Source organism: Gossypium arboreum, chromosome 1 (genome assembly GCF_025698485.1).
Source record: "Gossypium arboreum isolate Shixiya-1 chromosome 1, ASM2569848v2, whole genome shotgun sequence".
Lineage (NCBI taxonomy): Eukaryota > Viridiplantae > Streptophyta > Magnoliopsida > Malvales > Malvaceae > Gossypium > Gossypium arboreum.
In genome coordinates this window covers 7,939,827-7,953,780 of record NC_069070.1, presented here as the reverse complement: position 1 = coordinate 7,953,780, position 13,954 = coordinate 7,939,827, and the positions used below count along the sequence as shown (strand labels likewise).

At 26.8% G+C, this 13,954-nt stretch overlaps 1 protein-coding gene across 1 annotated transcript; it reads right to left on the bottom strand.

Annotated features, from left to right (window-relative positions):
• Positions 1 to 1,315: 1,315 nt before the first annotated feature.
• LOC108482010 (uncharacterized) lies at positions 1,316 to 2,868 on the bottom strand. Its single transcript, XM_017785116.2, has one exon. The coding sequence runs from the start codon at positions 2,428 to 2,430 to the stop codon at positions 1,519 to 1,521; it is 912 nt and encodes a 303-aa protein (XP_017640605.1). The 5' UTR covers positions 2,431 to 2,868; the 3' UTR covers positions 1,316 to 1,518.
• Between the last annotated feature and the right edge of the window lie 11,086 nt (positions 2,869 to 13,954).

Here is a 13,954-nt window from a genome sequence, read left to right as displayed (position 1 = left end):
ATTTTATCTCGATTTAACCCGATTTAGGGTGGTTTGGATGAACGGCGAGATGCAGTGCAGTGTGTTTAGCTTTTTTTTTTGTTTCACATTACAATATTTAATCTCATCACCATTGTTGTTTTTACATTAACTCCAAATAAACGTATTGTCCATCCAAACTCATCTTAAATTTCAAATTTAATCAGAATCCATGTGTGTTTGCTATCTTTTAATTTGACAAAAAGACAACAAAAGGCTAAATTTTCTCCAACAACAGTAACCTTATCAAGAAGGGAAAAGCAAGAAAATTTATGCACATAACTTTCAGCTGTTTTGAATGGAGGAAAGAAAAAGAGTTTTAGCTGTAAACCATAATTGACATTATTAGCAAGTAAAAACATGTCTTAGCAATGCCTAGAAAGGATAAGAATAGCTTTAAGCAATTTATTTATTTATTTTTAAAAAAGGAAAGCATTGTTAGGCCCTTTCAGACAATATGAACTGGAAAACACATGAAGGAATGTTAGTTTAAAGTGAGGCTCAAGGGACAATGGAGGATGGGGAAAAAACCAGAAAAATTGCCCCCACTTTTAACTAACAAACATCCTGTACATCATCGTGTAGGAATTTGTCAATTTGCCTTCATTAAACATCCATTTGCTTGCTCTGAATAACAAAATGTTGCAGATTGGTGATGCATAACTACCATTCTTTTTTTGGTAAAATTTTATAGTAAGTCCATCTACTATAGGGTTTTTTAGATTTGATCCTTTTTAATCCTTTTATCTTTCGAAATGTTTCGTTAGTTCGGTCAAACAATTTGACATTGCACATAACATGTACATCTTAGACATATTTTTTCTTTGTGCATGAAAATTATCCAATTGTACAAAAATATCAACATGTATATATCACACGATAAGATGTCAAGTCAAATCATTTATCAAATTCAAGTTTATCTCATTTAAATTACATATTTAAAAAGTGAAAAAATTAATCATTTCAAAAGTTTAAGGATTAAATAAAAAATACATACAATATCAGAGGGTTTTATAAAATTTGACCATGTTTTTTCATTTTCAATAAGTTATAAGTTTTTTCTCTTCAAAATTTTAAATTTTAAATTTTAAATTTTTATATTTAAGAATTTTATTTTAAAATTTTAAATTCAGATTTAACTAATAACTTTGTTAAATTTATTTTGTTAAATTCAAATTTATTACAATGTTATTTTTAATTACATTACTAGCAAGTGAGATTTTATTATTATTTTAAAATATTATACCAATAAATTTAACAATATTAACAATTAGATTGAATTTTGAAATCTAAAAAGTAGAAGAACTAAACTCTAGGATTAAATTCTAATTTTGTGAAAATTAGAGGAACCTGTGGCATATTTTAACCTATGATACACAAGTATTTGGCCAAAAGGGGGAAAAACACTAATACACAAGTAAAGCATCTTGAGGAATTAATTAGTAGATTGAAAGAATAATAAACTTAACCAAAAAAACTCATCTAGCAGCAAGACAGGATTCAGGAACCAAATGCATACTTGTCTTTCTTGTCTAGTGGTCTGAATGATGAAGGAGAAGAAGGCAATGGCAGTATCTGAGAAGAAGTTGAAGGGTACTGTGGCAAATACTGGAGTGGTTCCCCTACAATGAATTTTAAGAAAGACCCTTCTATTATCTCATCTGCTAAAATTGCTGCTTTAACACCAGAATCTTGAAAACTACCTCCATTTCTATGTACCCTTTTCTCAGCTTCAAGCACCATCAATTTCCTCAGAAGTTTCTCTTCTGCATCCCTCAAGAACTTGAACTTTGGAGGGGGTGATGAAGAAGAAGAAGGTCTCAGCTTGTTTAACTCACCACCACCATCTGTTGATGATTCAAAGAGAGGGTTGAATCCTTGGTGGTGGTAAGAATCTAAGGGGTTCAATGGTGGAGGAGAAGCCAAAGGGGTGTCAATGGTTAACATGAGGTCACTCAGGCTCCTTGTTCTTGATCCTTTCCTGCTCTTTTCACCTTTAGACCTCCCATCTTCTGAGTCAAGGTCTTCCTTTGTTTCTTCATTGATAGTGAAGAGGAATCTTGGTGGACCAGCAAGGTTGTGGAGCCTCATGAGCTCTGATTCAACACCTTCTTCACCAAACCCCTTTAGCAGCAAATCCTTGGTTGAACCATGCTCCAAATCTGGCTCTACAACCGCATTAATGCCTAAGTCTCCATGGGTGGATGGTGCATGCAAAGGAGAAGACTTTTTCCAGCAGAAAAGGTGAATGAGTTCCTTTGCATATTTGCTATAATCATCTTCAACCTGTGAGCTGCTAACAATTCTCTTCTTCTTCCACCAAAGCAAATAGTAAAGCTCAGCAACAAGTGCCAAAAAGAGACAACCAAAAACTAAGCTTAAACCTATCCCTAATCCACTAAAAGATGTCATCTTTTTGCTTGAAAATTCACATTTCCTGGAAAATTCCAACCTTGGGTTTTGCTTGAAATTCAGTACCAAAATTCTCAAAAAAAAAAAAACAGAGGTTAAAAAAGGGACCTTTAAATCATGGCAGAAGAACTAAGAACTTGACCAAAAGCTTTCACTTTTACTGCAATTCACAAAGCTAAAGACTCGTAGTGGGAATGCATAAAGGGTTATAATTTGCCTGAAATACACGCCACAAGGAATCTGAGGAAAAGCTTTACCGCAGATAAAGACTTTCCTTAAAAGTCCAAACTTATAAGTAACACTGGAACACCACAAATAATAGCCTAAGAGTTACCGCCAATGGAAACAGAAAATCTTAGCTCCGAATAAAAAATGAAAAGAGATTTTTTGTGTGTGTGGAAATTGAAAATCGAATACATGATTGGGGGAATAGGAAAATATGTGCTGTGGGGTGGAGTGGAAAATTAGCAATGCCTTTATTTTTTTTTATCAAAATTTTACAAGAAAATAAATAATAATTTAATTAAAATAGTTAACAATTGGTTAAAATATAAATGTTAAAAAAATCTTTTAACACAAAAACATATGTCAGTATTATGAGTTGGAAGCATTGATGAAGTTAAATAATTTATGTTAAAAAATAAATAAATTAAATTATTAAAATTCAAAAGTATTTCCTTATAAATTTAGAGGACGAAGCCTTTTCCTTTTCAACTGCCACTAGTTAGAACTTGGGTGGGATTTTTTTTTTTTATATATAGAAAAATTCACCTTTCTTTATTGTTAATATTTAGAGTAAAAGCATCTATGAGTTTGATTTAAAAATATATTAAACTTGATTTAACTAATAATAATTATGATATTATAAAGCGATGATTAAATGTTTGACACGGGTTCGAATCATGTTATCTCATTTCTACTTTTATTATATCAAGTATAAATAAACACCAACAAGTGTTTGAAAAAAGTGAAAGTAGATTTCTTCTCTAAATATTCGAATCAAATTTGAATCCTCGAGTTATCGTAGTGAAGTATTTTACCAAAAGGTAGTAATTATTTGGTTAAAATATGTTCAAATTTGAAATTTAGTCTATATACTTTTATTTTTATAAATTTAATATTTTTTAATTTTTGGATTTTAAAATTCATATCAAATTATTAGCATAGTTAAATTTAACAAAAATATAATTAAAAATGACGTTGTAATAAATTTAAATTTAATAAAATTTTAATAATATTTTAAAAAGAAAAATAAATATTACGAAAAATATAAGATATTTTAACCTAATTATTTATTTTACATTCGCCGTAACCTGTAGGTAACCTTGGGTGGATTTAAACTAAACACCAGCGGCAAAGGTCATTCATGAATATCATATCATATAATTGAGCCTGATTTAAGTGAATTTCCCTATTAATTGTCATTTCTGTGGACCTTTTATTACACAAATTTATCAACTTTGGTTGTATATTATTTTTTTAATAGGAGATACACATTTGATTTCATGTCTAGCTGCTACAACTTGACTTTCATTAGTTTGGGTTTATCTCCTACTAATTATTTGTCCCTTTATTCTTTCACAAAAATTTGGAGATTTAATCATATATTAAAAAGTTCAAATTTATATGGTTAAATGAAAACACAAAAACACATGTTCAGAAAATGGTTTTAAAAAAAATGAAAATATGTGAAATTTATAAAGTAATGAAATTAATAATTTTAATCTTTAGATTTAATATTTTCACTATTGAAAACAATTTTATATTTATATTTACCATATGTGTTTTTTAATTTAAAAATAGAAAATAAAATTATTTTTAAAAATTAAAATTAAAATAAAGATATTCCTTTTTTTCAATTTGAAAATCACAATTCATTCATTAAAATTGTTAATATTTTTATAAAAAAATTCAATTTGGTATGCCAATTTTCTTAATCAAATGTCACATAAAATGAAAATTGACAAAATTTGACAAAAAATTTAATGATTTTAATAATTATATTAAAATTTTTAAATTAAAAAAATAAAATTATTTAGTTTATAATTTTTAAGTGTAAAATTAAATCTCAAACTTTATGAAAGTATAGGAATTTACTATTTCAAAACAAAGTTGCATTGTTGATCAGTTTTGGCATAATGGTAAATTTAACTTTTAATATTTACATATTTTATTAATTTAGTTTTTATTATTTTTGAGTTCAAATTTGACCCTTAATCTTTTAAAAAGCCAGATTTAACTATCAATCTTCTAAAAAGAGTTAAATTGCTATTTTTAGCGAAAATACAGACTAAAACCTTAAATTTTTAAATATGATAACCCACGTGACAATTCATGTGTACTTCATACTCTTTTTTTTTTTGAATTTTTATGAAATCTTATTTTTTTTTTTAATTTTGAAGTTTTATTTGTTTGAATATTTTATAAATTTTAAATAATTTGTTGACGTGACATATAAATCAAATAGTATCATGTTAGCATGAAGTGCATATAGATTGTCACATGAGTGGTCAAGCCAATATGGTTAAAAAAAAATTAATTCGTTAAAAGAAACCAATTTTAACTCTTTCTAAAAAGCTAATGGCCAATTTTAACTTAAAAAAAAGTTAAATAAACAAAAGATATAAATGTTGAGGGCTTAATTTAACATTAAACCTTTAGTTTTTCATATTAAAGTAATTTTAGAATAAATGTTTACATAAAATATATTTGTATTAAGTCAAATTCAAGTCTCAAAAATCATGCTTAAAGCCTAACTCAATTTGTGGCTATTATTGTTTAAAGACAAGCTACTATTTCTTATGATCTCAAGTTCATTTAAGGGTTTCAACATTAGTGTAGAAACCTTTCCTCCCAAACTATTGAACTATAATGCTTTTTTTGATTTTTTTAAAATGTTATCATAAAGTTAAATTATTGACTTAATGGTAAAAATAATATCTTTTAGTAAATAAAAATAATGTATCAAATAATCCCTTAAATTTTATTTATTTATTTAGCTTTCATCGGAATAAAAAAACAATTAACTAAGCCTTTATGTTAACGGAATTCATTAATTGATTGGTTTGATCGCTAATAGTGTTGATGTGGCAAACGGCACTAACGTGAAATGCCAAATCAGTAAAAATAAAAAAAAATATATTTTTTGAAAAATTTAAAATTAATAAAAATATATACATCTAGAATGAACTTGGACAAAAATGGTTGTTCAGGTTTGCCTAAGTTCATTTAAATTTGGACAATAATTTACCTAGATTCGTTCTAAATTACTGCAAAATATAAAAAATTTAAAAGTTGCTAAAATATTATAAGAATATTATAAAATTCAAATATGTGAAAAAATGAAAAAATAAAAATATGAATACTTTATAAAAATATAATAATTAATAAAATGAACATCGAAAATGAACTCGGACAAAATTGTCAATATTCAGATGAATTAGGACATGTGGATGTCCGAATTCATTTTGATTAGTACAAAACTATAAAATTATAAATATATTAATAATTATTACAAAATATTAACATGGCTACCAAATTTAATAATTAGTATAAATTATAAAATTATTAAAAATTAATACTTATTATTCTTAAAAATATTTTTGTATAATCATTAATGTTCTTTTTTTATATACTTCATGTTCATTTTATGGTCTATGTTCGGGGTTCATGGCTCTCCCTACCAACAATATCGTCTCTAAGATTTGAACTTGGTCCTCTTATTGAAAGTAGAGGTGTTCAATCAGTTAACCGATCCGAACTAGCATTAACCGAATTAACCGAACTTTTTAAACTCTTAATAGTTAACCAAATCAAATTTTTTTCAAAAAAATTAACTAAACCGAACTTTTTTGGTTAATTCAATCGGTTAATTGAATTAACCGAAATATATATATATTTTTATTAAAACAAGTATATAACATATAAAAATTAACAAGGACCACTCACAATCCTAACAGAATTGTATATAAAGAGAAAATATATCTCATTATACTCATAAGAATGTTATCGAATATTGACTATAATCGAAATCCAAAACATCAACTATATCGATAATCTTTGATGTGCAAATAGCATAACTACCTAACTTTCATATATATAGATCTGCTACTAGTACTAAAATTCCAGGCCAATTTGAAAAGAAGTATACTGGATACATATATAAATGAGAAACCGATGCATTTTCTACAACATCAATAGCAAAATGAGTAATGATCGACGACAAATTAACAAAATAACTATGTCAATAACCTGCAGAACAAAGAAGCAACAAATATAGTTAGTAATCTTTCTATAAAATTACATTCACAAAAACATGTTTACTCATTGAGAACAAAGAAGCAACATCAGAATGGTAGAAATATCGAAAAATGGATTTTTTTCATAAAAAAAGAAGCAATAAAAGAATCAATTTCAGTTAAAAAATCAATGGCAGAGAAACATCGTACAATGATGGTGGCCTGATGTACGTTGGACGGTGTGACTGGTGTATGTTGGACAGTGGTGACTAGCAGTAGAAATTTTGGGACTTGGGAGATTTTAGATTGGGGATTTTTAATTTATAATAAAAGATTTTTGAGTTGTGAGATTTTGGGACTTGGTGGGCGATGGCTCGTGTTTTAGTATTACCGTGCATTGTTTTGAGTTTTTAGATTTTGGGAATTAAAATTTCATGTTTGGGGTCTAGGTTAGTGTTTGGGTTTATTTAGGAGTGGGTTAGTGTTTGGGTGGGTAGTGGTGGCCTGATGAGTTAATATAATATTAATTATTAAATTTAGTTAATTTGGTTAATTAACTGATTTCGAATTAAATTAACTGTTAATTAAATTTTTAAAAAATTATTAATCGATACCCGATTGAATTAATTCGGTTAACCAACCTATTAACCAAATTAATTCGGTTCGGTCGGTTAAATCAATTTTAACCGAAATTTGCACACCTCTACTTAAAAGTGCAATGTACCTTATTATTGCACCCAATTAATTATAACTCAAATTTTTTATTTTATTTTGTGTGGAATATTGGTGAATCAAATCAAATGAAGATTTTATTTGCCATTGGGAAGGATAATTAGATTTAAGTCCTTTTATATAATTCCAACCGTGTAATATTTTTATTTTAATAATTGTTTAATAATTATTAATCTAATTATAATTTATAAATTCTTTTAATAGTTATTAATTTTGGCGGCTAATAATTATTAATATTTTTATAATTTATATAGTTTTGCATTAATTTAAAATGAATTTAGATATTCATGTGTTCGATTCATTTAAATTTGGATAACATTTGACCAGGTTCATTCCAAAGGTTTGTTTTATTAATTTTTATGTTTTTTTATAAATTAACAATAGTTTTTATTTTTTCAAATTTTTAGATATTTGAAAATTTTAATAATTTTAGTAATTTTAATATTTTTATTATATATTTTATAGTTTTACATTCATCTAGAATAAATATGGACAAATAGTTGTCCAAATTGAACGTGAACAACAACATTTTTAGGTTCATTCTAAATGTATATATTTTTATTAATTTTAAAATTTTCAAAAAATATTATTTTTGTTGATATAGCATGCCACATTAGAGCCATTTTCTATGTCAACACCGTTAACTATTAGTCAATTGATGGTTTTTATTAATGAAAAGGCTTAGTTGATTTTTTTTTTTTGTCATTGAGGGTTCAATAAAGTAAACTTTTTGAGTGTTTAATTGTTTTTTTAACTAAATGCTTTTTTACTCTTAAACCATTATTATTTAACTATTATTATTGAAAGGGTTTTTTAATAAATGAGGCCAAAACATGTGATTTTTAGTATTTATGTTTGAGTTTTATCATGTATAGATTATGTGTGAACTAATTAATTAGTTAAATTAAGTTAGTTAATTTAATTTAGTACTTATATATAATGATTGAGTGTTATGGAAGTATTGATACAATTAGTTGCAACTATAAAAAAATTGAGGCCAAAGCATAGAAAAATAAGCAAAAGAATTATGCTGCGGAATGGTCCCAGCAGCAAAATTTTGGCTTTGGGTGAATAAAAATTTTGATTGTGAAAAAAATATATATTGAAAGAGACAAAGTTGAATAGCAAAAACCATTAAATTGAATCACACAAAATTAAATGTCCCACACATACAATGACATGACCTTATTCTTTAAAGGATTTTAACAAAAAAAGGTCAGGAAGAGGTCAGAAACTTTCAACTGTTTCATTTACGGTAATTGAGTTCAACTTGAATATTATTAAATTTAAATATGAGTTTCGCTTGAAATTTAAGGTTTAATATTAGGTATGAATTTAATCAAATATTTATTTTTAAATTTGAGTTTAGTCCAAAATATAATCAAGCTATTCGAGCTCGAGTCTAATTTAATAATTAAGTTTAGGATTAATAATATATATTAAGGGTAATAACATAATTTAATAATATAAATATATGAAAAATTTGATAAGGCTTGTAAGCAGTTTGAGTCAAGTATTACTAAAATTGAATTGGGCTCGATCGATAGCTCGAGCTCGATAATTATCGACAGAGTTTGAATTTTTTCAAGTTGAACTCGAGAAGCTTGAGAACACCAATGCCTTATTTATACCCCTAGTTCCACTCTATTCCCAATTTTACATTGTTATAAAAAAGGAAAAGATTAAAATATGTAATAAGGTTTTGTACTCTTCACAAATTTTGAATTTACTTTTTATATTTTATTTTTAGGAAATTGATCCTTTATTTTTAGAATTTAAAATTTAGGTCCAATTAATAACACTGTTAAATATTTTTGTTAAATTTATTGATGTGACATTTTAAAATAAAAATATTTACTTAATAGCAATCTAACTAAAAAATACCGCATAACAATATTAATAGTTGGAACTAAATTTTAAAATCTAAAAAGTAAGAAAATTAAACTCCAAAATATAAAAACCAAATTTCAAATTTACAATTTTAATCTAAGGAAAAAGAAACATTATCCCCCAAAAAATTATGTCCACCATTTTGTGTAAATTAAATTTGTGAAACTAAAACTTTTAACATCAACCTGAATTCCTTTATTTTCTTTGTTTTGAATCATACTTCTAGGGTTTTATTCAGTTTGTTTTTTTGGGCATAGTGCTTTAAGAGAGCTGTAAACTAAGCTTGTCCTACATGATTATTCGAAAAAAAATTCAGTTCGGTTTGTTTCACTAAAAATGACTTCCGGAAAATGATTTCTGGAAAATGATTTACTTTTCTGGAAAAGTTAATATTTCCTGGTGTTTGGATGAATCTGTGTAAAATATTTTATGTTGTTTGATAGATTTCTTAAAAATATTTCATAAAAGTTGTTTTCAATTAAACAATCATACATTTGAGATTTTCTTATTTTTCATTATTTAATTGAATTTATTTTTATCTATAATTTTATATTTTACATTGTTTTTGCATATATTAAAAATATTATGTTAAATTCAGATTCATTATAATGTCATTTTTAATTACATGACTACTAAGTGAGTATTTTTATTTAAAATGTGATATCAAAAATTTGACAAAAAAATTAACGATGTCAACAATGGGACTTTATTTTCAAATTTGAAAAGTAAAGGGCTAAATTCTTGAAAATAAAAGTACCATGACTAAATTACAAATCTATAAAGTGTACATAAACTTATGATATATTTTAACCTTTAAACTACAAAACATTTATTATTAATATATTTATAATTGTAATAAATATTTATTATTAAAATATTAATATTGAATATTTTCAATAAATATGTGAATAATGTTCTTTAAAATTATTATTTTAAAATTTATTATTAAAATAAAATTGAAATATTAAAGAATTTATTAAAATAATAAATTATATTTATTATATTAATAAATTATTATAAGACTAAATATAAATAATTAAATATGTATGTTTAATAATATTGAAAAATATAATATTTTAAATATTTTTAAAATAAAAATAAAATTTCTTATCAATATAATAATATTAAGCTTAATTTAAATTAATTTTATAAAAAATAAAATTATCCATAGATGAGCTCTTTTCTAGAAAATGACTTACGCTTTTCAAAAGGGTAAATCATTTTACAAGAAAAAAGAGCTTATTTTAGCTTGACCTATAAGTATTTTCTGTTGACCAAATTATTTTCTATGAAACAAACACAGGAAAATGTAGAAAACGTTTTCCTTAAAACCTTTTACATTTAAACAAACGGACCCTTCATATCTAAATTAATATTCGACCTGATTTAACTTAATTTTAATATAATTTTAGTTTATAATTAATATATTTTTATAATTAATTTTAAATAAATATTTTACTATTTTTATTTGAATTTAGGCTGAACCAATTTAAGATAAAAGTTATTTTATGCAAACTCAACCTCTATTGAGCTATCATATCAAAAGAATAACCTAATTTATGAATAAGTCTATTCTCAATCAGTTTACTAATATTGAAGGCCCACAGCGTGACCGCAATTGTTGCCAAAGGGAAATTATAAAGTTGGGCCATATGGCTGGGAGATTGGAGTGCATAAGGGACCATTTCCAACAACGTTGAAACCGATGGTTCAATGACAAAACTGTGAGGTCTAATCATATAAATAAGCAAAACTCTAAACCCGACGGTTGGCAAATACACCAAAAAAAAAAAAAAAAAAGTGCAAGTCTAAACAAAAAGGGCTCTTGATTTGGTACACTGGGTAATGGAGGCATTAAAAACTGCTGAATATCCACGGTTGAATGGCATAGGTTTTGGGAACACCATTTTATGAACTAATGGCCCTTTGACATCGGATTCCTTTTTATTTGACACTGTCAACTTTTAAATGTCCATCCTTCTATTGAGAAACAAAGAGTTTAGTATTTTTGTAAGGGTTTTTTTTTTTTTATTTCAGGATTAAATTTAGTTTAAATGAGTGATGTTGCTTTTCGACAGGTAAAATGGCTGATGGTGCTTATTTCTAGGTTTTCCATCCATTGTTGTTAATGAAATGGTGAATGCAATAATGATAACTTGCTAGTAGTTATAAAACAATAGATGGGGGTGCAGTTTTTGTTAGAAACGGCAGGCCTAACACTGCTCAAGGTGACCTAAACATGCTTAACAATCCATCTCCTCCATATATTGGACCAGCCTCATGCTTTAAATTAGGATCAAATTGTATATGGTAGTGGGCGAACAGATATATTAAAGTTTAAACAAAACATAAACATCAAAAAATAAACAAAAACAAAAACTCCACTCAGAAACCCTAAGACTAGTTTGGCTCCATCAGTTATTAACTGAATGACCACTTGAATACCCCTAGAATTAGGATCAAAATATACCTCCACGTTAAAAAAAAATCGTGCATCTCAACCATCCACCTTTACCATTGGGGGATCAACTTAAACTTAAACTTGTGAACTAGGCAGGTCGAATTGATAATTACTTTAAGCTTTGAAGTTTTCAATTTATTTTGATTGGGGGCAATTTTTTTTTCAAATCATTTCAATTTCTAATCATGATTTGTTGCGTAAGCATAATTAACTTTTGTATTTTCCCTTTGAATTTTGCAATTTAAATGTTTAATTATTGAATTATGACTTATATCTGGAGTTTTCATGAAGGAGAAAAACAACCTTGAAGATAAAATTTGACAAGATTGTACGATTTGGACTTGTATAGAGATTTTGACACTTACCCTACTCCATTGTTTTGATCATACTTTTTGTTACAAAACTCTGATTTGGATTCACAATAGATCATTGAAAAGAGAATTGAAAGATATAACCAGATTATTTCAATATGTTATAGATTTTTAGAATTTTATTTTATTTTCTTTCTATATTTAGACTATATAGACTTATATATAAGCACGCACAACTGATTTCTCTCTATTCTATTCTTGTTTTATGTTCTTTTCTTTGTTTTCAGTAACATGGTATCAAAACTTTTCGATTCGGGTTTCTTGATTAGTTTTTTGCTTAAATCACAAAGAAATTAGATATTTCTTTTTCGTGGGTCAATTTTTAAAGGTTTTTTTAGTCTACACAGCCGACAAATGGAGGAGCACCACCACACCAACATCCGGTCTGCACTTTCGGGTGGCCTAAAATGTAGTGCATGAGGCTCACACGCCACCTAATAGCAACATCCTTCGTCCATGCGCTGACGTGTGGGGGCACGTGAGAAGTTTTCTCTTCACTTGATTTTGGTGCCAACGTCAACTTAATGTTTCAACCTAAACCAGTGGTTAGTTTGTGGATCAAAAGAGGTTTTGTGGGCTAATTGTTTAGTTTTTTGAGATTATGCATTGTTTGGGTACACTGTTTGGGCACTATTCAATACTATTTTGGTATTGTTTACGTTGGTACTATTTGGTATTGTTCAACACTATTTGGTATTGTTTTGGGTTATTTGTAGTTTGGTTTTTCACGGGTTTTTCTACCTTTCGTCATATCATGGGTCACTTTGCTTCCTTTGCGGATTCAAGTAAACCTAATGCATTTTTTTATTTCCTTTTCATTCAAATGGATCATTAGTTCAAGAGCTACAGTTCATATAACAGGTAATCCCAACCTTTCTCTACCTTTCGGTCACATAATTCAGGTTTTTTTATAAAAATAATCTAAAAAATTGATTAATTATATAAATGACTCAATTTTTCTGATTAAACATGTAAATAACCTAAAATCTACTCTGAATTGGCGGAGCCAAAAAGTTTAGCACCATCAACTTACCATATTAGCAACTGAGATAAAAAATTCATTTTTTTTGGTAGAGCTATGTAGAATAGCGCCACATATATAAATATTAAAAAAATATTACAATTTCTCAAAAATTAGGGGGCTTTTAAAAAATATTTATTTTTTTGGTGGAGCCAAATAATTAGGCTCGACCAGCTTCCAATGCTACCTCAGTGACTTTTTTTAAACCTTTTTGCAATGTCATTTTTAATTTATTTTATTATTTGTTTTTAAAATTTTAAATCTATATTTTTGTGGTGGAGCCATTCTAAATGGCGCCACTAATATATTTTAAGGATTTTTAAAATCTATTTTTAATTAAAATTTAAAAATAATATTTTATTTAGTAGAGTCATTTTCTTTGGTGTGACCAAATTGGTATATTTAACCCTTAATGCTAGATCAATCTGAGTTGAAAGAAAAAAAAATACTTATACTTTGTTAGAGGATGAATGAGAGAGATATGAGAAGTTATTTATTTATTAAAGTATTTGTGTGTTTTTTTTTTTAATTTAAAGGTATGTTTTGTTGTGGAGCTCTGACACCAGTAAATTTAATGGTTATTTTCGAATGTAAATTATTTATTTGGTAACGAATTCAAATTGGTTATGCAAGTGTTTCCGTTGGTTGTGGTAGGACGATAACGAGTTCAAATTGGTTATGCAACCGACGGGTGGATTATTTGGGATTCCCTAGGTCAATGGGATTGTCGAAACCATTTTTTTGAAAAAAAAGGGAATCGACTTGGATTTTGGAAACGAAAACGAAAAAAAGGGAGTCGCCACCAATCCTT